The sequence below is a fragment of the Hippopotamus amphibius genome, chromosome 17 (assembly GCF_030028045.1).
Source record: "Hippopotamus amphibius kiboko isolate mHipAmp2 chromosome 17, mHipAmp2.hap2, whole genome shotgun sequence".
NCBI classification, from domain to species: domain Eukaryota; kingdom Metazoa; phylum Chordata; class Mammalia; order Artiodactyla; family Hippopotamidae; genus Hippopotamus; species Hippopotamus amphibius.
Genome location: NC_080202.1, coordinates 27,846,995 through 27,874,196, shown reverse-complemented (window position 1 = coordinate 27,874,196; position 27,202 = coordinate 27,846,995). Strand labels below are relative to the sequence as shown.

Here is a 27,202-nt window from a genome sequence, read left to right as displayed (position 1 = left end):
AAAAGAAAGGAAAGAAAGAAAGAAGGAAGGAAGGAAGGAAAGAAGGAAGGAAGGAAGGAAGGAAGGAGAGAAAGAAAGAAAGAAAGAAAAGAAAGAAAGAAAGAAAGAAAGAAAGAAAGAAAGAAAGAAAGAAAGAAAGAAAGAAAGAAAGAAAGAAAAAGAAAGAAAGAAAAAGAAAGGAAGGAAGGAAGAAAGAAAGGAAGAAAGAAAGAAAAAGAAAGAGAAAAGAAAGAAAGAAAAACATATTCTGCTTTACATTTTAAAAGATCACTCACTACAGTGCTCTGTGGTTAGGGCAACTGTGAAATTGTAAAAACCAGTTAGGAGGCTATTCTAACAGTCCAGGAGACAGATGCCAGTTGCTTGGATTAGCACAGTGACATTGATGGTGAGCAGGGGTGGAATTCTGGATGTATTTTTAACAGCTTTATTGAGATATAATTCACATGCCATACAATTCACCCACTTACCGTGTACAATTCAGTGGTTTTTAGTATATGCACAGACTTGTGCAACTATCACCACAATCAATTTTAGGCCATTTTCATCACCCCAAAGGAAACCCCATACCCTTCGGCTATCACACCCCACCCTCCCCACTCCTCCCAACTCTGGGCAACCACTAATCTACTTTCTGTTTCTAGATTTGGCTATTCTGGACATTTCATATAAATGGAATCATATAATATGTGGTCTTTTGTGAATGGCTTCTTTCTGCATGTATTTTGAAGGAGAGCTGATAGTACTTGCCAAAGGGAGCTGCTCTGGGGCCACAGCCCCCACCCAGGAGTGGATAGGATAAAATCACACAGCCCGTGGCCTGCGCCAGGCACTATTCTGAGCACTTTACCTGTATTGACTCCTTTAATCCTCACACAGCATTCTGAGGCAGGCACTCACATTCCCCTAGGTGCAAACTCTCTGACCCAATGACCACAGTGGCTCTGAGCCACAGTTTTTATGTTTCCTAAAAGAAAAAAGTAAACTCATCAAATTGTTAGTTTCACTAATCCTGATTCACTCACTTCCAAGTGGTGAGACCCAGAAGGCTGAAAGAGAAGCAAGCCAATATATAATTAGAGGTCACATCTCTGCTCCTAAATTTCATAAACTCCTGCCACCCAAAGACTAGGTACAGAGGCAGATCCTTGCATCAGAAAACTCTTTATTTTAAAAATGCTAAACTCACCACATCCATGTCAAAAAGAATGAGGACTTGGGTTCAGTAGCATTGGGGCTCTTCAATAAGAGCTCCATAATCAAAGTGGCACTTCTTTTTAGTGGAACTGGAGGATTTGGAGTGATGGGCAAATAAGGATGGAAGAAATCAAAAAGGTTTGTTTGCCGCCTTCCAATTTATGCTGCAATAATGTCTGTCCCAAAGATCCAGTGAGCGAGCGGCGGAGAGAGAATCAAGGGGTCTGAACATAGAGAATGCAGACTGAGCCCCATTCTATAGGAACAAGGAGACCATTCATCCAGATGTTGCCTGCACTGAGCTGGATGAAACATTAGTCTTACTTACCTGAGACGCTACAAAGAATTTCTGCATTTTCCATGAAACCAGTAAGACTCCCAATCTCCCCAATCCCCCTTGTGCATAATTAAATCTCCATAAAAGAACTCAAGTACTAAATATCTAGTTAAACCAAAAGCAAATTCATTCAAAAGATCCCTGGTTTTTCTCATTCCCTGTGGGAAGATAACCACATTATCATCACAAAGTTGTAAAGGACAGTGAGAGAGAAACCCAGGTTTTAGCCTCTGGGAAATATGACACCTAAGTCACCTTGGCCACCCAAAGAGTTAAAGAGATAGGCTCATATATAGACCCCCACATATGCAAAAATGGCAAAGGACTATTGATTGAGTACCTATGAAATCTTCACATACATTATCTCCAATTTTCACACTAGCCCTTCAGGATGATGTTATTAACTCCATTTTGAAGAAGAGGAATTTGTGATTCTGAGAGGTTAAGGTGACTAACCAAAGGTCACACATTTAGCAAATGAATAGGGATGTCAAGGATTCAAGTCCAAGTAGGTGGGATATCATGCCTGGGATCCTGCTGTGCAAACTCTCCGTCTTTCCAAATAACTAATAAGGAAGGCTATGGCCACTGGGCCTCTGTATCTTTCCCTTTGTGCCATTAGCTAAAATCCTATGGTGTATTTCTTTGTTCTGTTCTATGCACAGAGATGCCATTCCTGTCGAAAAAACATAGGATAGAAGAACACAGTCTGTTTTCAGGGGTTTTTAATTCACTTTCTATACCAAGTACCAAAGAAACCGAATTGCTTCTGTGCATGAGTGTGAGCCAGCCCATGAGAGAAACCAGAGTCTGCCATCCAGGACCAGACAAGAAAGCACCTGCTGCAAACTGTTCCCCAGAAACTGCAGAGGCAGGATAGGAGAGCTAAAAAATAACAACAAAGTCTTAAGTTCTTAGATTATTTAACACACGGCAAAAAATGCTTTTGCTTGCATCATCTCATTTGATCCTGGCTTGTGGCCTGTGAGATGAGAGTTAGTTTTCTCATTTTGATCAACAAGCAAACCGAAATAAGGAAAGACAAATAATTCATCATGTTCCAAAGCTAATAAGTGGTGGACCTATGATTTCAACCCAGATCTTCTGTATTAAATGCTTTGTTATTTGTGGAAAAGCACTAGCACACTCACTGTCACACTGCAGACTTTCAATTCCTTCCTTCTCTGGCTCTCCATCTGTTCCTCTTCTAATGCCTGTCAAATACTTCAGGACTTCTAATAGGATAAATTTTCTGTCTTCCCTTCCCTGTGTGTTTCCTTCTGAAAACAGCCCAATACTCTTTTCACTATGCCAACCGAAGATCCTGACATAACTTAGAAGAAAGTCCTCTGTAATTCTCTCTCTTTCTTAATGGGAATCACAAAGACACAGATATGTTTAGGGACTACCTCCTAAACCATTGGTCAGGCATGTCTTCTGGGCTTTCCCCTCTCAAATCATAGAGCTATATGGAGGTGTTCTTAATAAACATGGCTTGAAATTCAACCATGTACATTTCCTGATTTATAAGGAAAGTCCCAGAAGTGGCTACCCAAATTTGCACACTGCCCCAGGGTTAAATATGTATAGAACCTCAGCCTGTTCATTAGATGAATCTATCTTTATTTGGCAACTTTTTTCTGTTCCTCCCACCTTTAGGTAAGCAGCGCAAAGTAATATTCATTCCTTCTAGAAGAAAACATCAGCCATTATCAAAGTAAAATCCCACATGTGTGTGCCAAGCTCAGGAAACAGGCCTAGAATCTGAAAGGACTAGCACTAGAAAAGCCAATGTACAGAGGTACTTCAGGATACCTGGGGACTATAATTTTGATTTTTTTCATCCATTCAGTATCCCACGTACCATACTTCATATTCAGTTGAACAACTGCTATCTGAGAAAGACTTGCTCTGTATCTGAAAATCCCTCATCATAAGCCCCTCTCTTATTCTCATATCCTGCCCCCACCCTCTAATCACACTTCAATAGTCTCCAAGGAGGAATTTACCGAATCATCAATGAGGTCATTGCCTTTCTGAGGCTGCTATCTATTTGGCATCATTCAGGCTCTATAAACAGTAACCATAAAGAAATTAGTTTTTTTTGGATACCTACCATATGGAAATCTTGTCACATGGATGTTATCTCATTTTTTGACCCCAACACCTGGCATATAGTAGGTGCTGAGAAATTTTCAGTTGAAATTTCAGTTGAATTTTAAGCCCTGCCTTATACTGCTGGGAATTGCAGGTATCGAATTTTAGCGCACGCACACACACACACACACAGACACTGTGTACAGTGCACATGCACACACACACGTGCACTTCTACACACAATGTATGAAGAAAACTTTGTCTTCTAGTAAGTTACACTATGGGGAAACTTTAGTTGTTGCCATTATTGTGTTTTCCAGGCATCGTTTTGAAATTCCATTGCAGTTGTAGCCTGACCTTTTCTTTTTGCCCTGATTAATAATATGGCAGAATGCTCCTCATTTTTAGTCTTTCTGCCCTTTCCTAGAGCTGCAAGTCTCCCTTCTTTCCAGACCCTTTCCCTCTCTGCATTCCTTTGTGAACTCCTCTCTCTCACTTTCCCTCGGATACTGCCTGTGGAACTAGGAAATGTCTCCCAGAATCAGTTATGTTCAGTTACTTCATAAAATACGATCGCAGAGTAGCTGTCATCTGAGTGTGGTGCAGACACCAATGTTAAAATTTTGGCAGACTTGTCAGGATGCACCACTAGTTTCTGCAGTAGTCAAGGGTCCGTGTTGGTGCTGGGACTGGTTCAGGGCACGTCTAAGAGGTGTGACTATAAACTAATGAGGCTGGCTTTATGTAAACAAACACCCGAAAGTCTACAATCCACACGAATGTTATCCTTTAACAGGGTCCTCATGGGAGACCCCCACACTTGCTCCAACAGTGCTGCCATTGCTCTAAACACTTTTGGATTTGTCCTCAGAGTCAGTTTATGAGAAAATCTGACTCGTTGCTTAGAGTCACACCTGATTTTTGTTCCAAAACAGCATTGCTCAGCGTCATCACCCTCCATGTTCACCAGACTTGGCTTCCAATGATTTAGAGAGGTTTCCCAAAATCGAATCCACCCTCAAAAGACAAAGATTTGCAACCATTAAGACTATGTAAAGAACAAGCCCTAGGCGGGTCACTAGAATGCATCCCCAGATATTTTTATCTGCTTCATTAAAATAGGTGTACAAATCCTCACCCTGACTTACAAACTTGCTCCTCCTCAAACCTCATCTCGTACTGCTTACCCCTCACCCATGATACACCATCCTCTATTCCATTCCTTGAACACTCCTCACTATCTTATGAGAGGGCCTTTGTATTGCTGTTCCCTATGCTCGGAATGATTGGAGGCTTTCTTTGGCCACCAAGTCCAAAGTCTAATGTCACTTCCTAATCACATCCCTTTATTTTAGTTTTCTGCATAGAACCGAAATCACTATATGGTATTTTTCTCAATGTTTTGATTTCCATATTTTCTGTCTCCCCTGTAAACTCCACAAGAGTAAAATTTGTCTCATCTGTCGCTGTATCCCCAGCAAACGGTAGGCACTCAATACGTGTGTTTAATTGAACTGAATAAATCCCAAAGCTACTTCCACTTCTTTTGAAGGGTGTGAACTTCTTATTAATTTTGAAGGGAATGATTTTACTAAATACCAAGTGAATTTATCTCTTTCTGTTTGTTTCCAAATAATGATTTAGACATCGGGTGGCCATAGCCTAAATTCCAGTCACTTGCTCTTCAAGAGTTGATAACTGTCCTTTCATTCTTTTATTTTTAATTTTTAAATATACGTGCAACACAGAATATATTCTCCTTGCCGAAAATTAAAACATACATGAAGTTTAAAGATAACTGATGGCCCACCCGACTCATACATGTGCACGTGCACAAACTCACCATCCGGGTCCCCGCCCCTCAGTTCTGCCAACATGACCACTGCTATCCTCAAAAGGCATGACGGAGCCAGAGGAGCCACTTCCAGGCTTGCGCAGAGTGACTGCTGCGGAGAGACCTGTGTTCCTTCCTGCCTGGGCTCCCCATAGCACCGCTCCCTAACATGGCAGTTGGCTTCCCCCAGAGCAAATGATTGAAGAACGAGAAAGAGACCAACCAAGATGGAAGCCACAGTCTCTTTTATGACCTCATATCAGAGGTAACATATTATCATTTTTACTGAACCTTGCTATCTTGATGACCAACATAGATCGACCCTGGTACAAGGTGTGAGTACTAGGGGCCCTCCTGAAGGCTGGCTACTCCACTACCTATCTAAGATTGTTGAGAATTGTGTGATAGGTTAAAAACATTTCCCTGGCACATTGTAAATGGCCAAAAAAATTGCTAGCCAATATAACTCTCAGAAACAAAATAAAACAACCCAAGATTTTCTGGTAGAGAAAAATATTTTACCCATCTGTTGTATAGTTTGTGTTGTGAAAACACTGTCCAATATAGCACTTTTTAAAGTGTGTAGGATTTTGTGTTCTAAAACTACATTGCCGAACATGGACATATGACTGTTGGGTACTTGAAAGGTGTCTGTCTAGTCCAAATTAAAATGTGTTTTAAATGTAAAATTTACACTGAATTTTCAAGGCTTAAGTACCAAAAAAATATAAAATATCTAACTAATAATTTTATACTGATCTCATGTTGATAATGTTTGGATCTATTAAGTTAACTAAAATATATTCTGAAAATTAATTTCACCTATTTCTTTTTGCTTTCTTGATGTCAGTACTAGGAAATTTTAAGTGATGTGACTCACACTATATTTCTATTGGACAACAGTGAAAAATCAGCAGAAGATACAGCTATCTTATTTCATATTTAAATTCCCTATGACATCATTGGGTAATCTGCTTTTGATTTTCTAAATAATTTCTTCAAGTGTTTTGTGTGTTTGTTTCAGAGAAAATGTCCATTTGCCCCCTGGAGTTTGGGAGACCTGGGCAGGAAGTCCCTCACTATGTCAATGGTTCTGGCTTCTTAAAGAGCAACAACTACAACTTGAACTATATAATATATGGGCTTTGTGAATCCACATTCTGCTGAAAGTAGCAGAGAAAAAATATTCCAGAGCCCCATGTTCAGGGTGTAATGAGTTCTAGGAAAAGAAAGTTCACAGTAATTCATTTTAATTAAAAACATTTAATCTCTAAATCACTAAAACCTTTTGGAAACCACACTCTCAAAGTCCTTGGGAAAACCTGAAAATAAGACAACAGGTTGAGACCCAAGTGAAGCCAAAGTGAATTTTGAGCCCTGAACCTTATCAAGACAGGTGAAATGCAACTTATGCTTTGAGTTTTTGAATTAAAAAACATTGAATTATTAAAATACCTCTATATTATTTCTTTTGATGTTCCTAGCTGAAAACAAGTCAGTTGTGAGGTTATTAGAAGGTTGTCATTTATGATCAGCAAAGATAAATTTTATTAACTGCTATTCTTGGTTGCCCAGAGGATATTGGCTTATAATCAAGGTTTATACCAAAGTGACCTTGTTTTCTCCTTTGAAATAACAGATAGGGTTGAAATTGACACTACTTAGTATATAGTGTATTTCTGAATGGTAGCTAGAACAGAAAATTTTTATCTGGGGCAAGAGATTTTTTTTTCGGGTGGAAGAACACAGAACTATATTATAAAAATAAGTATTCGATTTATTTTGGTGTGCTTCTTAAAAATATAACACAGACCAATGGGTTTAATAATAATAATACAAACCTCTACTAATTGAGGGTCTTCTATGTAAGATTTGATAATTATGATTAAGGCTGCTTTGGTGAGCAGTGCATTCCCCTCATGAAGGAAATCAAACAGGGGCAAAGGTACTTACTATATGAAGAGGCACCCAAGGCTGGTTGTAAGGATCCTTCTAACACTGAGGTCAAGTGATTGCCCTGTATTTCTCATCAATAAAAACAAGGAAAATGCCAATACCAATAGAAAAGCTGTTGCTACACTACAAAATGGCTTATCATTGGTAATGGGCAAATGTATTTCTTTAAGCAAGTCAAATGCATTCTTCCCTCAAAGCCTCAATGAAAAATTAAAATTAGTTTACATTTTTACCCTCATTATTTTTTTCAAGCTTTTTAGCAATTATCAACTAGGCCCAAAATCACCAATTGCAGGACAAAGGCAAAATTAAGAAATGTAAGGCTGGTAAGTAGTTGGCAATCAGTAGGTTAGATTCTGAGGGTGAAGAAAAGCCACTGGGTCTGATTATTATTTATCTCAGGATTTAAACAGTAGCTGTAATTGTATTCTTTGAACACCAAGTTCCTGCCCCTCCCCCCAATCCCACCCCGTAGTTAATTAGCTGGGCAGGTCTTATAACAAATACCCACTCAGAAACGCTGGGTGGTAGAAATGCTGCTGATAATTAAACACCACAATAGCACGGAGCCTATTTCAGGAGCCGCCAAGTGGTCGTGCCCAGCCGGACCGCTCACCACACACTCACAGACCCTCTATTGTGCCGGCCATGGCTGCACAGGGGGAGAGTTGCCTGGCTGGAGAAGGGATCAGCTGCAGCAGCAGTGAAAAGACCAAATCTCACACACAGATACAGGGGTTCCGGACTCAAAATATCCAGAGGGTAGAAGTGAAAGGGGAATGGATCCAAGAAAAAGGGAAGTGGATGGGCAGGAAAATTAATCATAAAATAGACATTAACCTTTCTAGTTTCTTTGTCCAAACAACCAACCAAAATGAGTTCACCAGTCTTATGCCAAATAGACAACAATTAGAGAACTGCAATACATAAAGAACAGGTTAATTTGCCTTCCATTTGGGCTTAGAGAAAGTTCACTGAGTTTAAGGTTTTTAAGAAAACCCTGGATCATAATCCCACCTCCCTGGGTATCAGTTTCTTTATCTTTAAAAATAAGGGGGTTGAAAAAGTTCTTATTCTGAGGTGGGAAAAATAGGAATGGGGTGCCCAAACAAATTCCAAGGTGTCAAAAATTTAACCAATACATCATTACTCAAGGTAAAACTACACAGTCTAATATGATTATCATATTTACTTGCTTTTCCTTAAAACATTAACCCAGTTTGTTAGGTCTGATTATCTAATACTGAACAGATGCTTCTACTGGCAGTTATATAGGTCATTATTAACAGGGAGAAAAAAATGTTACTTTAAGTCAGCTGATTTGGCAGTCAATAAAGAAAATCTTTCAAAAGAGAGTGTTTTATTAAACTATTAAAAAATCCATAGGATAAAAATAATAAAAGGTTTTTGCTTGGTGAAATGGTTTGAAACCACTGGCTCAGTTAGTGCCTCTCCAACTCGTGCATAGAATTACCTCTAACAGAAGCAAGTGAGTAGGCATAGTCCCAGGGGTACCTGGGAATTTAGCCTGGGGTGAAAAAAAAGAGAGATCTATAAACTTTCTTTTTTTAATCTTCATTTTTTTAGGAAAAATGTTCCATTCTTCTCCATAACAGAAGTATTTGTTTTAGCTTCTAAATAATTTGCTTTCATCAAAATCTGCATGGAAAATTTGATGCTCCAGAAAGACGCACATATTTATTCTGAGGCTTCAGAGATGCCCACTGTACCCCATCACCACCACCACCATACTATGCTGCATGTTAGGTATCTCAGCTTGAGATGCACAGAGACCTAAATGATCTTGGAAAACTTACTTGGCTGCAAAATTCTGTGTATCTTCCTTGTTATTCTATGAAGAAGTGAATGCTTTATTGTAAAGATGTAGAATCCCTGTACTATTACAACTCAAATAGCATCAAGTCTACAGTCTAGGAGTAAAGGCAAAGTCTAGAAACAAAATGTGTTGTGCTAGGAAAAGTAGGAAAAATTTTCAGGGGGAGCCAAGCATAGCTCAAGAGAAGCTGTCCATCTGAAATGCCACCTGGAATTCACACCAGTAATAACTGTTGTGGATATAAAAATTAATAGGGGGGATTTCATAGTATTAGAAAAATTTATTTTTATAAATCATGTGTCTATCACCCAAGTGTTGACGTATGCATGCAATTCAAACATCAGGCTTACAATAAAAAGCTCACTGAATGACTTAGCAAGGACAATTCCCCCATTTTCTCCATAATTTGGAGTGGAAGAAGGAGGGGGGGGGAGTGGGTAGAGGGTGCAGTTACTGGGTCAATTAATCAACCTGAAAACTGTGACACAAACTCTGACGCCTAACCTATGTCTAAAAATACACAAATGTATACGAATTTGTTTTAAACTGTCAATGCCTATATTTAGGACCTTCCCAGCAAGGCTATAATGAGACTGTGTTTGAGGGCTTCGGTCATAGCAGACTCTACCATTAATCTGAAGTTAGTTAAATTAACAGCATTTAGTACTGACTTGTCAATCTCACTGCTCCAGGAAATTGCACCTTGAGGCTACTAATATTGCCAATTTTTCCACAGGAGTATGCACCCGTGTGTGTGTGTGTGTGTGTGTGTGTGTGTGTGTGTGTGTGTGTGTATGTGTGTATTATTTTTTTCTCCAGAACCTCCATGTTCATACACCATCATTGCTTCCCTACATCCACAACACTTATATTATCATTTATTCTGGCCTCCTTTAGCCTTCCCAAGGGGTTCTGCATAGTGTAGCTGCTCAGTGAAAGAGTTTTTTAGCTTTATATTTGTTTGTTTATTTTTCTGTCATGGCTCATGACTGAGGCTTTAAAAAAAAAGTGTGACAGTATTTAGAGTACATGATTGACTGCTACAGCAACATTCATTAACCATGACAAATCTGCAGCAAAACACAGTCCTGAGTGTTCTAAACAGCAACTTTAAAAAGAAAGAAGAAAGAAAGAAAAAGAAAAAGACTCAACTAAGTTTTCATTGACCTCATCTGTAAATAAATTTAGACTGATGGTGAGCAGGGGCAATAATAAATTAGTATTCATTTCCTGTAATTAACGCAAACATGCCTATGAACACAAGAGAATATGAATATATAACCACCTAATTTCCATTTCAAAATACACCTAACAAATTTTCACTTGTATTATCTTCATAATATTTTCCCTCTTAATTAGAAGAATGAAATGGTTGGATTTCTTTCCCACCCACCAGGGGGAAATATTGTTTTGGTCACAGAAAGTGTCAAACACATGTTGGCGACAGATCTGCAGCACTTGATTCTGATCTGTTTCATTATTTGTATGATCCTCTACCACATGGCCATGTTAAGGCTGTCTTCTCTTCTTTATCACTATCCAGGAAGGGATCCACTGAAGTAACCAAGTGACCTCCTAGGCAGGCCCTCACATGCATGAGAGCCGCGAGTAGACAGCAAGAGGCAGACTCCCAACCTGACATAAGAATTTGAAATGTTCTATTATTGACATGAACGTCCACTCGCACAAGGGCAGGTTGGGTAAACAATATGATGTGAATCAAATAAAGATTATCACACATTGAATAAAACAGAAATATCAAGCCTGACAACCTCCCTTTGCAAGAGGAGCTAGTATAATTTGGGCATCTCCAGAAACCACTCCTACAGTCAGAGCACAATCAAAGATCAGACTGATCAAAAATCAATGTCTGATCACACCCAAGTCACCAAAACCATCAGGACCCACTAGCTCTACTGTGGCAGCAATAGTGGAACACTTTGTTAGCAATAAATAAATCGATTAACAATAACAAAATAACCACTAAGATACGCATACAAAGATCTCTGTGAGCTGGGAAGAATATAAGAACAGATGATTTGAATCAGGTTCTACAAAAACAAATAAACGAAAAACAACAACAACAACAAAAACAAACAAACACACATCTTCAGCAGAATGCAACATGCCTCATGGATGACTTTTCTTAAGGCCTTCTGAGCCCTACAAAGCTTTGGCCCTAAGTATTTGTCCCTCTGAAGATCACAGAAACAAATGTGTGCAATGTGAAATAGAAATGGGCCTCACACTAGTGGAATTCTAATTAACTCTGCTAGGCAGCTATTTGGGCCAGAGGGCAATGGGGATATCTTAAGTTAATAGGTTTACTATGCAACCTAGTTGTGTCGCCAATTAGACCTTATCATAGTAAGATAGTTAATAATGAACATAGATTCCACTCTTCCCAGGCACTTTTAAAAACCCATGGTAGACTCTCAGATATCCTGCCAACGAAGCAGCATTTCCCCAGGAAAAAAAAAAAAAAAGGAGTCACCCCACTTCTTTCCTTTCAGTTGTCAGCCTGGAAAGCCGAGCAATGCACCTCAACACACTGGTGCAGGAAGCCCAGCAGAGGGTGAGTGAACTGTCCGCTCAAGTGGAGAATGAAGGATTCAGTCTGGACGACACAGAGAAAGAGAAACAACTGAAAGCTTGGGAGTGGAGGTACCGACTCTACAGACGCATGAAAACGGGCTTTGAACATGCCAGTGAGTATAAGCAGAGGACTTGTACATTGAACTAGACGGAACCCTGGTTTGAGACAGCCAGGCCTTCTTTTACGGATTTTTTGCAACTCTACAGGGTCATGGATGGCCGTTGTCAGCCTATTTGGAGCAAGGGCTCTGGGAGGCTGTAAAAGGATCTTTTGTCTTGCTTGACTTTCAGGTTCCTGATAGGTTCTCTGACCACAGCCGTGAGGCTTTAGTGCTTGCTGGCTTCCATCCACTATGTCACACTTATCTAGCACTTTCCACCCGCTACGCCCTAATGCCTAATGACCTGGATGGTCTGATGCCCTAAGTGGCTATATTTTGGGATGTGAAGATGGAAAAATATTTGTTTGCCTATTTGTCCAGTTTCTGCTTCAAGCTCAAGTTTAAGTTGTTTTCAACTCTACTATATACAGCTTATGTAAACTGACCTTCGGTTAACACAGGCAGGAGCGGACAATCAACCCATGAATTATACTTCTGTCTGCACTTCCATTCTCTTTACCGGTTCTTTTTGTTTGTTTAAGAAAAGCCTTGTTTCTGGATAACACTCAGCACTGGAAGGTACTGCTTAGTGCTGCCTCTGATATAAAAACTCATATAAAATCTAAACACTTGTGAAACATTAAACTCTTATTCCAACAGTTGATCTTATTTAAACAACAGCACAAAATTATAAGGGAAAGATTGGTTCATTAGTTTGGGAATTACCTGCCTCTGCTTTGCGATATAGATAAACACCAAAGGCAGGGAAATTCTTGTTTTCTGTAGTATCATATACTAAATACCAAATCTAGGCCTAATCCTTTCTCTTGAAGCAAACAGCTTAAGTAACATTAATGAAAGTTGCTTTTAACATTAACAATCTCTTCAGCAACGCTGATACATATTTTAAAAAAAAAATATTCAGCAATTGTTTCAATAAATGCATTTACTATGGTACCTCACTCAGGACAGATTAACACTAGAATCAGTCATATTTTTAGGCTTGATGCCAATTTTTAAAAATTTTCTAAATTACAAAACATCTGGGTGTTAAAAAGTACCTAGAGTGATCAGAAGTACTTTAAAACCTAAGGTTAGTGGACATGGAATTTGCCCCCTAAGTCTTTCTTAGAAAAATAGTTCCTGATGTAATTGGAGGCAGCCTGAGAACAAGGCAGGTTAGCATTCTGTACTGGAAAGTGTCCAGAACTGGGCATCTGAAGCCATGGGCTTCTATCCAAGCTATGTCTTCACTATGTCCTTGAACCAGTAACTTGGCCTCTTTGGACAGTGGTTTTCTCATCCTAAAAGTGGGGATGCTGTTACTCGTTCTTTCTACCCAACAGGGTTGCAAAGAGGCTCCAATGAAATGATTTATGTGAAAGTATTTTATGAAATGTAACAGTCACTATCTACAGTGTTGGTTCCCGCTAACACTTTCTGGCCTCCCTGCACTGATGCAGCCCAATCTCCTGCTGTGTTTCTAAGATACTTTGAGAAGGCTTAACTGGTATTATTTACCCCTTCAGAAGATGTTCTAATGCTCAAATAAGACCACGATGGCAACAAATAAAGGCCATTGAGACTTTTAGCGAAAATGTTCAAAAGCAAAAGCTATTAGGCTCTACAAACAAACGTTTCCATAGTGTGTGTTGCAGGGTATCCTTTGAAGAGGCAGGAACATTGTTTGAAAAGGATTTGCTATGTTAAGATCCTTGTGTTTCTCCTTCTGTCCCAGGAGCCCCTGAGGTGCCAACCAATGCTTGTCTCATGGTAACCAGCAGCACATCACTCACTGTCAGCTTTCAAGAGCCTCTCAGTGTCAATGCAGCTGTAGTAACCAGATATAAAGGTACTGGATTCCAAATATTTTTGTTACTGCTCCTTCTTAAAAAACAATCCATTGTTTGGGGATCAGTTGTGCATTTTGTATGTTTGTTTTTCCTGCTGATAGGATTTTTTCACCCCATTTGCTTTTTGGAGTTGAAATACTTCCATGGGCAATCACACACAGAGCAATAAAGTGAGAATAAGCCACAGACTCAATTAACATGAGTATTAATATTTCATTTTTGTTTGCAGAGGTTCTGCTCTGTGCATAGCATACAGTTCGGGACAAGACTGAGTAGGACCCACTAAAGAATCAGCCTCGATCTACAGAGCTGAGAGGCTAAGATATGGAACGTACTAAATAGGGGGCATATAAAGTAATAGCTGTAACAGCAGGTAACTAGGGTTGAGTATTAAAACAACAACAACACTGGAGGTCAGAAAAGAAGAGGGATGGTTAAATGATAGAATCAGAAAGGCCCCAGGGTAGTGGTGGCAATTAGGCCTGGGTTTCAAGGATGGCTGGGATTTGAACCAGAAGACATTGGGAGGAAAGTAAACTCCAAGTGGAGAACAGTGAGCACAGGTATAAAAGCAAGAACATGCCAGAACAAGTGGAGGAGAGTTAGGGAGCCTGCAGTGGCTCCAGGGGAAGCTTCGTGAGAAACAGCAGTGAAATGTGTGATTAGAAAGCGAAACTAGGGTTAGGAAGAAGGGGTAGAATGAGGCTTGAAATTAAGATTAAGGAATTTAGACTTTATCTGATGAACTCTGCAGACCACTGAATAAGATAGGGGCAAGATCAGAAGTAGACTTTTCAAAGATTTAAGTGCCAACTCTATGTATGATGTATTTTAAGCGATGTGGATTTAGAATAAGGAAATGAATTAGGAAGCTATTCAGGAGAGAGGTCACGACAGCCTGACCTGACTGGGAAAGGAGAGAGCCCGCAGGAGAAAGATTTTATGGAGATGCTATGATGATAACAGCCAGGGCTTACATAGTGCCTACTATGCGCCAGGCACTATTTAAAGCCTTTATGTGTATTAGCTATTTATTCTTCACAGCAACCCTATATGGTAAGCACTGTTATGGTTCCCACTTTGCAGATGACAAAACTGAAGCAATGAAATTAAGGACTTGCCTAAAGACTCGCAGCAGAGCAAGTTATGTTGACTCTTGAATGTGGTGGACAAAAAAGACATATACTTTCCTGATTCATAAAGACATATGGAAATACCATGAACAGTCCTAAAACCTAATAAGACTCTCCAGACATGTTCCAAGATGCCAGGCCACAAGGCAGAATTTCTGTGTTCAGGTTACTACTACTCCCTTGAGCCACAAAAATGTCCAAATAGGGTATGTGCTTCCCTTCTCCTTCTGGAGCTTGTTCCCAGGAGAATTTCGTATGTCTAGAAACATTAGTCCACCCACACCCTGTAGCTTTCTGAATTACTTGGAATTTCCAGATGACTCCACTCTGTTTGTAACATCTTGGGTAAAACAACACTGAATTGGTTATCACTTTGGGTTTTCTGTGTTAAGCTAAGAAAAGGCAGCGTGAGGCTACTAGCAACAGCAGATAAATGAAGCCGCCAAGAATGGCTGCCCACAGCCATCCTTCAATACATTTCTGATACTCTCTCTTGGTTGCTAAGACCTTCTGAAATTCAGAGCAATTGTTTGCAGGCACTGTTAGACATGGGCCTTTTCCTTTTTTTCTACCTCTCTCCAGCTCAGGGCTTTGATAAAAGGTTTCATCAATGCTGCCCAACTTGACATTTTCTTCTTACATTTGATTAGTGAGCTATCAGGAGCTAATTTATCCAGACTGTCAGCTATTTAATACCTGACCATAATGCCAGCAAATTCTATCAACATTCACATATTAACACATATCATCTCAGGAGACTTGCATTTGGGTGAGGTTGAAATGAAAGGTCACAAGTGGGTTTTGTTAGTGACTGAAGGGGCTTAATTAAGTATTATAAATAGAATTGTCTGTCGCACTGTGGAGTAGGTTTCCCTGTGTTAATTTATAAGGTCATAAATTGAGTCCTTAACCTGACCACACTCAAGGGTTATTTAAAACAGCTGCCAGCCTACTGTACCTAGAGACAGCAGGACAGTTTTTAATTCAGGGTTAAAGTAATTATTTAATTATGGGAATATTAGCAAACTTACCCTGAGACAAGGCTAATTATTTTGTTTGCGTTAAAAGAGAAGAAGAAACAATTAAGAAATCCACAGAATGAAATGGCAATTATCTAATTGGTTAGAGGGAAGGTTTAATGCTGCAGTATTTAGGGTTGGGCAAAAACATCTCAGTTCTGTTCTCCAGAACTTCTGGGTTCAGCAAAACCTCAAGCCTATTTTGACAACTGGATGTTTTCCCCCTTCATGCTTAATCCAGTTTTTGAAAGAAAATCTGAATCCTTCTACTTCTTCTTATTTACACTGAACTCATCAACATGTCGTTTTGTTCTGTTTTGTTTTGTTTTGTTTTGTTGGTTTTTTGGTTTTTTTTTTTTTTCCCCAAAAAAGTTTATTGATATCCAGAAATCTTTTAAAGATCATCTTTTTATGCACCTTCTTCAGGCCCTGCGGGCCATGCACCAGGCCAACTGCCATCGCAACTTGGAGATTAAAGGCATCAATTTCAGCTTAAATCCCAGTAAACAGTTTTGAGTGAAACCCCCTGGACTTCTCTGCCTGCATCTCCCCTGAAAACAGGAAAATGCAGCTAAGAGAGCTACAGTCTGTTTCTAGGTGTTTCCTCCTTGGATTCAAAGAGTGCTTGCATCTTTTGGTCCCATCTCACCAGTTTTCATGGCTTACAGAGCAAAACTAGAGTTGCTTCAGATGCTTTGGTGCTTTGACCAATTGCCAGAACTTCATTGCACATTTTCTCCTTGCTGCCTTGGGTAACCTACCTGGAGCTCTCATTTGCAGAGGATATGTCATTTCCCAGTAGTCCCAAAGCAGAAAACATTTTCAGAAGTGATTTTTCTGCTCTTTGCAGGGTTGGGGGTGGATAGAAAGGTATCCTTTAACAGGTGCAGTGCAGCATCTGTTTTCCATCTACAGGATGGATTATTTTCTAGCTTTTTTTTAAAAGCAGGGCTTGAAGTGGTCACACTTTGGAGTCTGCCAATGACAAGATACTGCTGTAGCTGTTCCAGTGCATATAGGCAGTACCCTGGTTTGGATGATGCCCTTCCCCACCTCTTCTCCCATCTTGTTCCCTAATGGATTAGAAACTGCCACCCTCATTCCTCCTACAAAGACTTTAATCTCCTCACAGAGATTGCCAGGACATTTCAGGAGCTAGTAGTGTATCTGCTTCTGCAAAGAGTAGGCTGATGCTTCTGGCAACCACTTCCTCCAGTTTCTTTCTCAGAAGGAGAGGAAGCCAAAGAATTCCAGGGATATGTCTGGGGGCACTGCAGCTTCTAGGAGGGAAAGTCCACCATTTGCACATTAAAACCCTCAGGGTTGATAATTTATAATGTTAGTGTGAACTTGATCATGACTTGATCACTTGGGCCAATTTTTCATAAGACTTAAGAAAAACCTGATTTCACAAGCCTTGGGTGCACACTGCTTTGTATTTTATACTATTTTTACCCCCTCTATTTTTTTTCCTCCTATATGTTGTAGTTGGAAAGGTATTTGTCTAAAGAGAAAAATGCATTGCATTAGAAAATGTAATTATTTTCCATGTTTAATTAATTGAAGAATTAATCTGTTCATGAGCGTGAGGTGACTACCCTCATTACTAGATTGAAGTGATATCATTCCATGAAGTGATATTCATCGTAACTTTAGTTAGGCTGTTTGAGCAGGAGTGAAGCCAAACGTATGCAATGAAAGCAGCTCAGAGAGGCAGAAGATGTTATGTCCAGAGTACATGAAATGCAATGAATTAACTTTTTTTGCGTGCAAGTGAAAATGTGGAAGTGAGATGAGTGAGTAGCTGTATGACGAGGATAAATAGCAGGTCCAGTGAGACTGAGAGAATGCCTACACTTCTCAAGGGTAATGTCTTCTATGCTGCTATAGCCTTTGTATCCTCAGTCCTTCTCCATTCCTCCACTAGTTACTGGGCAGTCAGCATCCAGCCAGTTTACTCTCCAACCACCCTGTAAACGTTTCTCTAATAACATACACTGTGAAGCATATCCTTTTTGCATTCTCTTCATTTAGAAAAAAACTTAGGGACTTCCTCATGGTCCGGTGGATAAGACTCCACGCTCCCAATGCAGGTGGCCCAGGTTTGATCCCTGGTCAGGGAACTAGATCCCACATGCATGCTGCAACTAAGAAGTCTGAATGCCACAACTAAGACCTGGCACAGCCTAAATAAATAAATAAGAAAAAAAAATTTAACCTTCACACAACACAGTACAAGGTTATATAAAAGAAAAAGTCAAACAAATATCATGTGATGTCACCTATATGTGGAATCTAAAAAAGATGATGCAAATGTACTTATTTACAAAACAGAAACAGACTCACAGACTTAGAAAACAAACTTATGGTTACCAAAGGGGAAAGTGGTGGGAAGGGATAAATTAGGAGTTTGGGATTAATGTATACACACTACTATTTATAAAATAGATAATCAACAAGGACCTACTGTGTAGCATGGGGAACTCTACTCAATATTCTGTAATGACCCAAATAGGAAAAGAATCCGAAAAAGAATAGATAAATGTATTTGTATAACTGAATCATTTTGCTGCACACCTGAAATGAACGCAACACTGTAAATCAACTATACTACCATAAAAAATAAAAATTAAAAAAAAAAAGAAAAAGTTGAGTTTACCATTCCCCTAAGGTCACATCCCTATCACCAAGTTAATCACTATTATGAGCTTAATGTATGCCCTTACAAATCCTTTCTCGATGCACATACACGTATGTATATACACACAGATGTATAGTTTTGTTTGCATGCTCTAATACAAATATATTTTTAATTTATTTATTTATTTATTGGCTGCATTGGGTCTTCGGTGCTGCACACGGGTTTTCTCTAGTTGCAGTGAGCAGGGGCTACTCTTCAGTGTGGTGCACAGGCTCCTCATTGCGGTGGCTTATCTCGTTGCAGAGCATGGGCTCTAGGCACACAGGCTTCAGTAGTTGTGGCACACAGGCTCTAGAGCGCAGGCTCAATAGTTGTGGCACACAGACTTAGTTGCTCCACGGCATGTATAGGGATCTTCCTGGAGCAGGGATCAAACCCGTGTCCCCTGCATTGGCAGGCAGATTCTTAACCGCTGCGCTACCTAGGAAGTCCTAAATATCATATTACTTGTCTAGCCATACAGCTAGATTTTTTTTTTCAATTCAACAATATACGTATGTCAGTGTGTTTGAATCCTCATTCTTTTAATTTTTTTTTATTGGAGAATAATTTTTCTTTATTGGAGAATAATTGCTTTACAATGCTGTATTAGTTTCTGCTGTACAACAAAGTGAATCTTCCATATGTACACATATATCCTCATATCCCCTTCCTCTTGAGCCTTCCTATCCCACCCCTCTTAAGTCATCACAAAGCACCGAGCTGATCTCCCTGTGCTATGCAGCAGTTTCCCATTAGCTATCTATTTTACATTTGGTAGTGTATATATGTCAGTGCTGCTCTCTCACTTCATCCCAGCCTCCCCTTCCCCCGCCCCATGTCCTCAGTCCATTCTCTACATCTGTATCTCTATTCCTGCCCTGCCACTAGGTTCATCAGTACCATTTTTCTAGATTCCATATATATGCATTAGCATATGGTATTTTTCTCTTTCTGACTTACTTCACTCTATGACAGACTCTGTATAGTATTCCCATTCCATAGACAGAGGTGCCAAAATGTATTTAATCATTCTCCCACTGATGAACAAAGGTGGTTTCAATTTTTTCCCTATTATATAATGTTGCAATCTTTGTTTGTGTCTCTTTTACCTGTGAGAATATTTTTTTCTGGGATTGTAAACTTGAAGTGGAAATGTTTATGTATTCACACAACTCTGTCTCACTGATCTGCCTATACCTAAATACCACATAGTATATTTTAACTTCTGGTATGGCAAGTGCCCCCCCATGGTATTATGTTCTCTTCAAAATGAATTTTAGAATTGGCTTGTCAAGTTTAATTTTTAAAATCTTATTGAGGTACCATCATATTCCTAAATTAATTTGGAAAGACTTCCTATCCATGACATGTCTTCTTCAAAAAGTTGAATTTTACGTATTCAAGAAAGTTTAATAATTGTATTTATTTATTGGTCTTCTTTCCTGTAAAGTTTCATGCTGGATATATTTTACAGTTTTTGCAGCCATTATAAATGAACTCTCTTTTCAAGATATTTTCTAATGGGCTATTGTGGGACAGTAGAAGATCTATTGCTAATTTTAAAACAATCTTTAGTTGACTGCTTTACTGAGCCATCTTAGTAATAGCCTTTCTTTTTCCAGTAGATTGTCTTGCATCTCGTGAATTTTTTTCGTCATTTCATCTTCAAGAAAGGATCATTTTGTCCCTTCCTTTCTAATACTGTGCATTCTTTTTCAGATCTCATTTCATTAACTAAAATCAATGTGAACTCTAATTCCCACTATATTGTAACTGGGATAGTAGGTGTTCTTCTCTCTCACCTGCTTTTGTCAACATGTATCTAATACTTTACTACTAAGTATGATGTCTACTGTAATTTGCTGGTAGATATCTTTTACCAAATTATGAAAGTTTAATTTGGGTTATGATTATTGATACAGTGCTGAACACAATTTTTAAATCTCCTCTGTAGTTAGAGTCCCTTTAGTACCTCAAAAGTCATGTATTTGTGCCCTTTCTTTTAGAACTGTTAATCATTTGTCTACTATATCAGTTTGTTTGAAGAGTTAACTTTTTTGATTCATAAAATCTCTCTTGCATATTTTCTATTTTTATTAATTTCTGGCTTTAGCTTTGCCAATTCCAACTGCTTTCTGTGGGCTTACTTTATTGTTTCTTTCTTATTTTTGTTTTGTTTTTATTTGAAAACAGTTTTCTTGTTTATGTATCTTCATTTCTAATTCATTCATTCAAGGCTATATTTGTCCCCTGATTATTCTTTTGTCCATATCCAAAAAGTTTAAAATGCATTGCTATAATGATCATTTACTTATAAATAATTTGTAACTTGTTTTATTTCAACTTTAACCAAGATTTTTAGATGGGTCATCTTAAACTTCTAACTGGCCATATTTTTTGCTCTATTTTTATGTGAATTTCTAATTTTATTATATTACAATAAGAAAATTTTAAAATGTGGACGGTACCTTGTTGAGAATCTTTTTAGTTCTTACTTGTGGCTAACCAATGAATCAGTGGATGTGTACCCACACTTGGTGTTTGAAAAGAATGTGTAAACTCCATTGGGTATAAAGCATGAATGTGTGTGTGTGTTATTTAAATCCCTGTTTTTTTCTAAAGTACTTGTCCCTTTGATCTTTGATCTCTGAGAAGCTGCTTTATTTGTCTTGCTTTATGTTGTTTGCCTCAGTTTCTGTTTGTAATTAACATTGCTTTCTATGCTTCCATTTGCCTTCTGTCTTTTCTTTTTATTTTCATCCTTTCCATGACATTTGAAATATACTTGTCTCTTGTAAAAAGTATACAGTTAAATTTATTTACTCTGAGAGTCTCTTTCTACACACTTCTAATTTTTTTTTGTCCAAAGTGGTATATCCTTATAAGAATAGGATTAAAAAACAAATTTGTACTGAAAGGCTTATTTATAATGAAATAAAAAAGTCCTTATTTGCTCCATTATTACCATCCGTCTTCCCCTCAAAGCCAACTGCTTTTAACTACTCTACTCATAGCTACCTGTCTACTTTAATTAATATGTTTCTATGGCTGTTTTTTGATTTATCAATTGCAGGTCTCATGTATGCAATTAGAACTATAACAGAAAAGAATCTTAGTCTCTCACAATACCACAGTCATCTACACTTTCTTATTCTTTCAACATAATTATATTTCCATTTTTAGTTAAGGCAACAATGTTTATACTATTATGAGTGTAAGTTTTTGACATTGCAAACTCTAGCATACTTTGTATTTCCTTTCCTATGTATTTTCCTCAAATCTCTAATTATCTCTTTCTTTTACCTACCCTACTTACCATTATCTTACTCAAAATTCATTTCAAATGATCCTTTCAGAGTGGTGTCTATTTTCCCAAGAGCAGTATTTACTTTTCCTCTCAGAATACTCTCTGCTCATGTTCCACTGTGTAATAATAACTCATTAGGTTTCCATTAGGGAAATGCTCATTAAAACCACAATGAAATATTACTACATGCATATCATAGTAGCAAAAAATTTAAAATAGTGACAGCACTGAATGGCCAGAATGCAGAGATATGAGATCACCCATACATTGCTTGTGGGAATATAAAATGATACAGGCACTCTGAAAAACAATTTGGCAATTTCTTAAAAAACTAAACATGAAACTACCATACATCCTACCAATTGCACTACTGGGCATTTATCCTACAAAAACAAAAATTTTGTGTTCATATAAAAACCTGTACACAAATGTTTATAGCAGCTTTATTTGCAATAGCCCCAAACTGGTAACAATTCAGATGTCCTTCAACAGGTGAATGGTTAAACGAACTGTAGTACATTCATGCCATGGAATACTACTCGAATAAAAAGGAACAAAATTATTGATACACTCAACATCCTGGATGAATCTTCAGAGAATTATGCTGAGTAAAAAAGCCAATCCACAAAAGCTACATAGTGTATTATTCCATTCATATAACACTCTTGAAATAACAAGATTATAAAAGTAAAGAACAGATTAGTGGTTGCTAGGAATTAAGGAGGAAATAAGGAGGAAAGAAATGGATATGTATGGCTCACTTTTTGTTTTCTAACTAATTGATATATTTTCATATATCACATACCTTGTTTATCTTTTAAAAGATTTGGAGAGAAAAAGGGTAGGCAGGCATGTGTCAGTGTGGCATCTTGATTCAATCTCCAAGTCACTTGTCTTTCTTATCCAGACTGTATGCTCAGTAAACATGACCTAATACTAATATTAGCCTAAGCCAACATACTTATGAAAGCATATCTGCTATTCCAAAAAATTTTGTAAGCTAGGTACAGACAAACATGAAACGGGGTTTTTATATCAGCTAGTGAAGGATTATTCCTGACACAGATGTCTTCTTCCTCTTGTATTTGGCAAATCATAGATCCATAGAGTAATAAGGAGTTTTGGGAATGTTTTTCTCTAAGGTATGAGGAGTTCCTTGAAGACAGAAATCTTGTCTTTTACATTTTTCCCTTCACCTCCTGTATTCCAATAGCAATGACCTTCCTTCTGACCTCAAACCATTTCCCCCGCTGCAGGTTCTTTCCACATGCAGATCCCTCTGCCAATTACAATGACAGCAGGAGAAAAATACCCCACTCGCATCAATGGACAGCTCTTCCAGACAGAAAACCAATAAGGCAATAGAGATCCTAAGTGATGCAATAGAACAGTTAGACGTAATGACATTTTTAGAACATTACATCCAAAAAAAAAACCAGAATATACATTTTATTCAAATGCACATGGAACATTCTCTAGGACTGACCACGTACTAGCACACAAAACACTCCCTCAACAAATTTAAGAGGGTAGAAATTATTTCAAGCATCTTTTCTGATCACAGCAGCATGAAACTAGAAATCAACCACAGAAAGAGAAATGAGAAACGAAGATTACATGGAGACTAAACAACATGCTACTGAAAAGCCAACGGGTCAATGATGAAATCAAAGAGGAAATTTAAATACCTTGAGATAAATGATAATGAAAACACAATCATACAAAATCTATGGGATGAAGCAAAAGCAGTTCTTAGAGGAAAGTTTATAGCGATTCAGAAAAGTCAAGAAAACAAGAAAAATCTGAAACAACCCAACCAACCACCTTAAAGAATAAAAAAGGAGAAAAAGCAAAACCTAAAGTGAGCAGAAGGAAGGAAATAATAAAGATCAGAAAGGAAATAAACAAAATCGAGATAAAAAACAATAGCGGTACTTCCCTGGTGGTTCAGTGGTAAAGAATCCAATGCAGGGGACACAGTTTCAATCCCTGTTCGGGGAAATAAGATCCCACATGCTGCAGGGTAACTACGCCTGTGTGCCACAGCTACTGAGCTCATGCACCTCAACTAGAGAGCCCACGCGCTCTGGAGCCTGTGTGCCACGGCTACAGAGCCCACATGCCCTGGAGCCCATGTGCCACAACTGGAGAGAGAAAACCTATACATGGCAACTAGAGAGAAGCCTGTGTGCTGCAACTAGAGAGAAGGCAGCATACCTCAACAAAGATCCCATGTGCCTCAGCTAAGACCTGACACAGCCAATAATTAATTAATTAATTAATTTTAAAAAAAACAATAGAAAACATCAATAAAATCAAGAGCTTGTTCTCTGAAAGGGTAAACATAATCAACAAACCTCTGGCCAGGCTCATCAAGAAGATAGGACCCAAATAAACAAAAAAAGACATAAAAGAGGAAAAATAACAACTGATACTACAGAAATACAAAAAACCATAAGAGAATACTATGAATAATTATATGCCAACAAATTGGGCAATATAGAAGAAATGGACAGTTTTGTCCATTGAAACAAGACAAAATAGATAATTTGAACAGACCAATCACTAGAAGTGAAATAGAATCTGTTAAAACAACAACAACAACAACAAAAAAAACACCTCCCTGCAAACAAAAGTCTAGGACCAGATGGCTTCACTGGAGAATTCTACCAAACATAGAAAGAGGAACTTATACTGATCCTTCTCAAAGTCTTCCAAAAGATTGAAAAGGGGGTAACATCTCCAAAGTCATTCTATGAAACCTCTAACACCCTGATACCAAAACCAGAAAAAGGCAATACCAAAAAAGAAAATTACAGGCAATATCTTTGATGAATATAGATGCAAAAATTCTCAACAAAATACTAGCAAACCAAATTCAATGACACAAAAAAAGATCATACACCACGATCAAGTTGCATTCATTCCAGGGTCACAAAGATAGTTCAACATATGTAAATTAATCAATGTGATAAACCACACCAACAAAAGACAAAAACCACATGATCATCTCAATAGATGCAGAAAAAACTTTTGATAAAATTCAACATCCATTCATGATAAAATGTTACCAAAATGAATAAAGAGGGAACAGATCTCAACATAATAAAAGCTATTTATGATGAATCTACAGCCAACATAATACTCAATGGTGAAAAGCTGAAAGCTTTTCTGCTAAAATCTGAAACAAGACAAGGATGCCCACTCTCAACACTTTTATTCAACATAATATTGGAAGTTCTAGCCACAGCAATCAGACAAGAAAAAGAAATAAAAGCTTTTCCAAAGTGGAAAAGAAGAGGTAAAACTGTCATTATATGAAGATGATATGATACTATATATAGAAAATCCTAAAGATTCCACACAAAAACTACTAGAACTGATAAACGAATTCAGCAAGGTAGCAGGATACAAGATTAACATACAGAAAGCTGTTGCATTTCTTTACAGTAACAATGAAGTAACAGAAAGGGAAAGTTTAAAAAAAATCCCTTTTAAAATCACATAAAAAAATACTTAGAGATAAACCTTACCAAGGAGGTGAGAGACTTATATGCTGAGAACTAAAGCAATCTACAGATTTAATGTGAACCCTATCAAGTTAACCATTACATTTTGCACAGAACTAGAACAAATTATCCTAAAATTTATAAGGAATCATAAAAGACCCAGAATTGCCAAAGCAATTTTGAGGAAAAAGAAAAAAGCTGGAGGCATAATGCACCCCACCCCACCCCCAGACTTCAGACAATACTGCAAAGCTACAGTAATCAAAACAGCATGGTACTGGCACAAAAACAGACATATGGATCAATGGAACTGAATAGAAAGCCCAAAAATAAACCCACACACCTACAGTCAAGTAATCTTCGACAAAGGACGCAAGAATATACAATGGAGAAAAGACAGTCTCTTCAGCAAGTGGTGTTGGGAAAGTTGGACAGCCACACGTAAATCAATGATGTTAGAATACACCCTCACACCACACACACACACACACACACACACACACACCTCAAAATGGCTTAAAGATTTAAATATAAGACATGACACCATAAAACTCTGAGGAGAGAACACAGGCAAAATATTCTCTGACATAAATCATACCAATGTTTTCTTAGATCAGTCTCCAAGGCAATAGAAATAAAAACAAAAATAAACAAATGGGACCTAATCAAACTTATAAGCTTTTGCACAGCAAAGGAAACAATAAACAAAATGAAAGGACAACCTATGGACTGGGAGAAAATATTTGTAAATGATGCAACTGACAAGGGGTTAATTTTCACAATATACAAACACCTCATACAACTCAATAACAAACAAATAACAACAACAACAACAATCAAAAAATGAGCAGAAAACCTAAATAGACATTTCTCCAAAGAAGACATACAGATGGCCAATAGGCACATGAAAAGATGTTCAGGATCGCTAGTTATTAGAGAAATGCAAATCAAAAGTACAGTTAGGTACCTCACACCAATCAGAATGGCCATATCATTCAAAAGTGTAAAAATAACAAATGCTGAAGAGGGTGTGCAGAAAAGGGAACCCTCCTACACTGTTGGTGGGAATGCAAATTGGTGCAGCCACTATGGAAAACAATATGGAGGTTACTTAAAAAATAAAATTGCCACATGATCCAGCGATCCCACTCCTGGGCATATATCTGAAGAAAACTCATTTGAAAAGATACATGCACCCCAATGTTCATAGCAGTACAATAACCAAGACATGGAAGCAACATAAATGTCCATTGACAGATGAATGGATAAAGAAGATGTCATACACACACACACACACACACAGACCACACACGTGCACACACACACACACAATGGAATATTACTCAACCATAAAAAAGAACAAAATAATGCTATTTGCAGCACTATGGATGGACCTAGAGATTATCACACTAAGCGAAATAAGTCAGAAAGAGAAAGACAAATACCATATGATATCACTTATATGCAGAGTCCAAAATATGAAATGAACTTATTTATGAAACAGAAACAGACTCATAGACACAGAGATCACACCTGTGGTTGTCAAGGGGGAGGGAGATGGGGGAGGGATGGACTAGGAATTTGGGGATGGCAGATGCAAACTATTACATTTAAAATGGACAAACAACAAGGTCCTACTGTATAGCACAGGGAACTATATCCAACCTTCTGGGATAAACCATAATGGAAAAGAATATGAAAAAGAATATATATACTTATGTATAAATATATAACTGAATCACTT

General features: G+C 38.1%; 1 protein-coding gene across 1 annotated transcript in view; it reads left to right on the top strand.

Annotated features, from left to right (window-relative positions):
* ANKFN1 (ankyrin repeat and fibronectin type III domain containing 1) overlaps positions 1–27,202 on the top strand; it is a 137,536-nt gene that overhangs the window by 5,111 nt on the left and 105,223 nt on the right. The window contains exons 3-4 of the mRNA XM_057715862.1: positions 11,772–11,966; positions 13,693–13,806. Coding sequence (XP_057571845.1) covers positions 11,772–11,966; positions 13,693–13,806 — 309 coding nt within the window. The remainder of the gene's footprint in view (positions 1–11,771; positions 11,967–13,692; positions 13,807–27,202) is intronic.